This window comes from Octopus bimaculoides, chromosome 22 (genome assembly GCF_001194135.2).
Source record: "Octopus bimaculoides isolate UCB-OBI-ISO-001 chromosome 22, ASM119413v2, whole genome shotgun sequence".
NCBI classification, from domain to species: Eukaryota; Metazoa; Mollusca; class Cephalopoda; order Octopoda; family Octopodidae; genus Octopus; species Octopus bimaculoides.
The window spans coordinates 27,884,039-27,884,764 of NC_069002.1; the positions used below are offsets into that span (position 1 = coordinate 27,884,039).

The 726-nt window shown below is 35.1% G+C and overlaps 1 protein-coding gene across 2 annotated transcripts in view; it reads right to left on the minus strand.

Moving 5' to 3' along the window:
* Positions 1–726, minus strand: part of LOC106872096 (protein RRP5 homolog) — a 30,152-nt gene that overhangs the window by 20,112 nt on the left and 9,314 nt on the right. For both annotated transcript variants that reach the window (XM_052975761.1, XM_052975760.1), the window contains exon 6: positions 395–466. In XM_052975761.1, the coding sequence (XP_052831721.1) occupies positions 395–466 (72 nt within the window). The remainder of the gene's footprint in view (positions 1–394; positions 467–726) is intronic.

Genomic DNA, 726 nt, shown 5'->3' on the forward strand with positions numbered 1-726 from the left:
TGACAACTGATGCTGGTGTGTTTACGTCCCCGTAACTTAGTGGTTCGGCAAAAGAGACCGATAGAATAAGTACTAGGCTTACAAAGAATAAGTCTTGGGGTCGATTTGCTCAACTGAAGGCAGTGCTCCAGCATGGCCACAGTCAAAAGACTGAAACAAGTAAAGAAAGAAAGATACACACACATTGAACTAATACAGCATTATTAAAATTTGTTCCTCCTGTCTTCTTTTCGTGCTCATTGTTTTACATATATATACATAAACACACACACATATATATGAAGGCATGTGGCCAAGTAGTTAGAATGTTGGACTCGTGACTGTAAGATCACGGTTTCAAAACTCAGTCCAGGTAACACATAAATACATACCAACTTCTATAGTTGTTACTTACTTTGACAATAGTGGCTTCAGCTTGCAGGCCTGGACAGATAAATGAGAGCGGTAGAGGCAAGGGGTCTTTTATCTGGTTAAGAAAGGAAAAAAATTATACAATAAGCCAGCATTTCTCAACCGGGGTTCTGTGAAAAAGAGTGAGATAAGCTAATGCTAATTTCATGATGTAATATTACTATACATGCACAACATATTATTGGTTATTGTAATATTGTAATATAGATATCATCCTATCTAACCTATTATGTTATCAAGAAAATATAACATCCATTGGGGATATATTTAGTGATATCTGTAATTTATGGAGACACTATATATATATATATATAT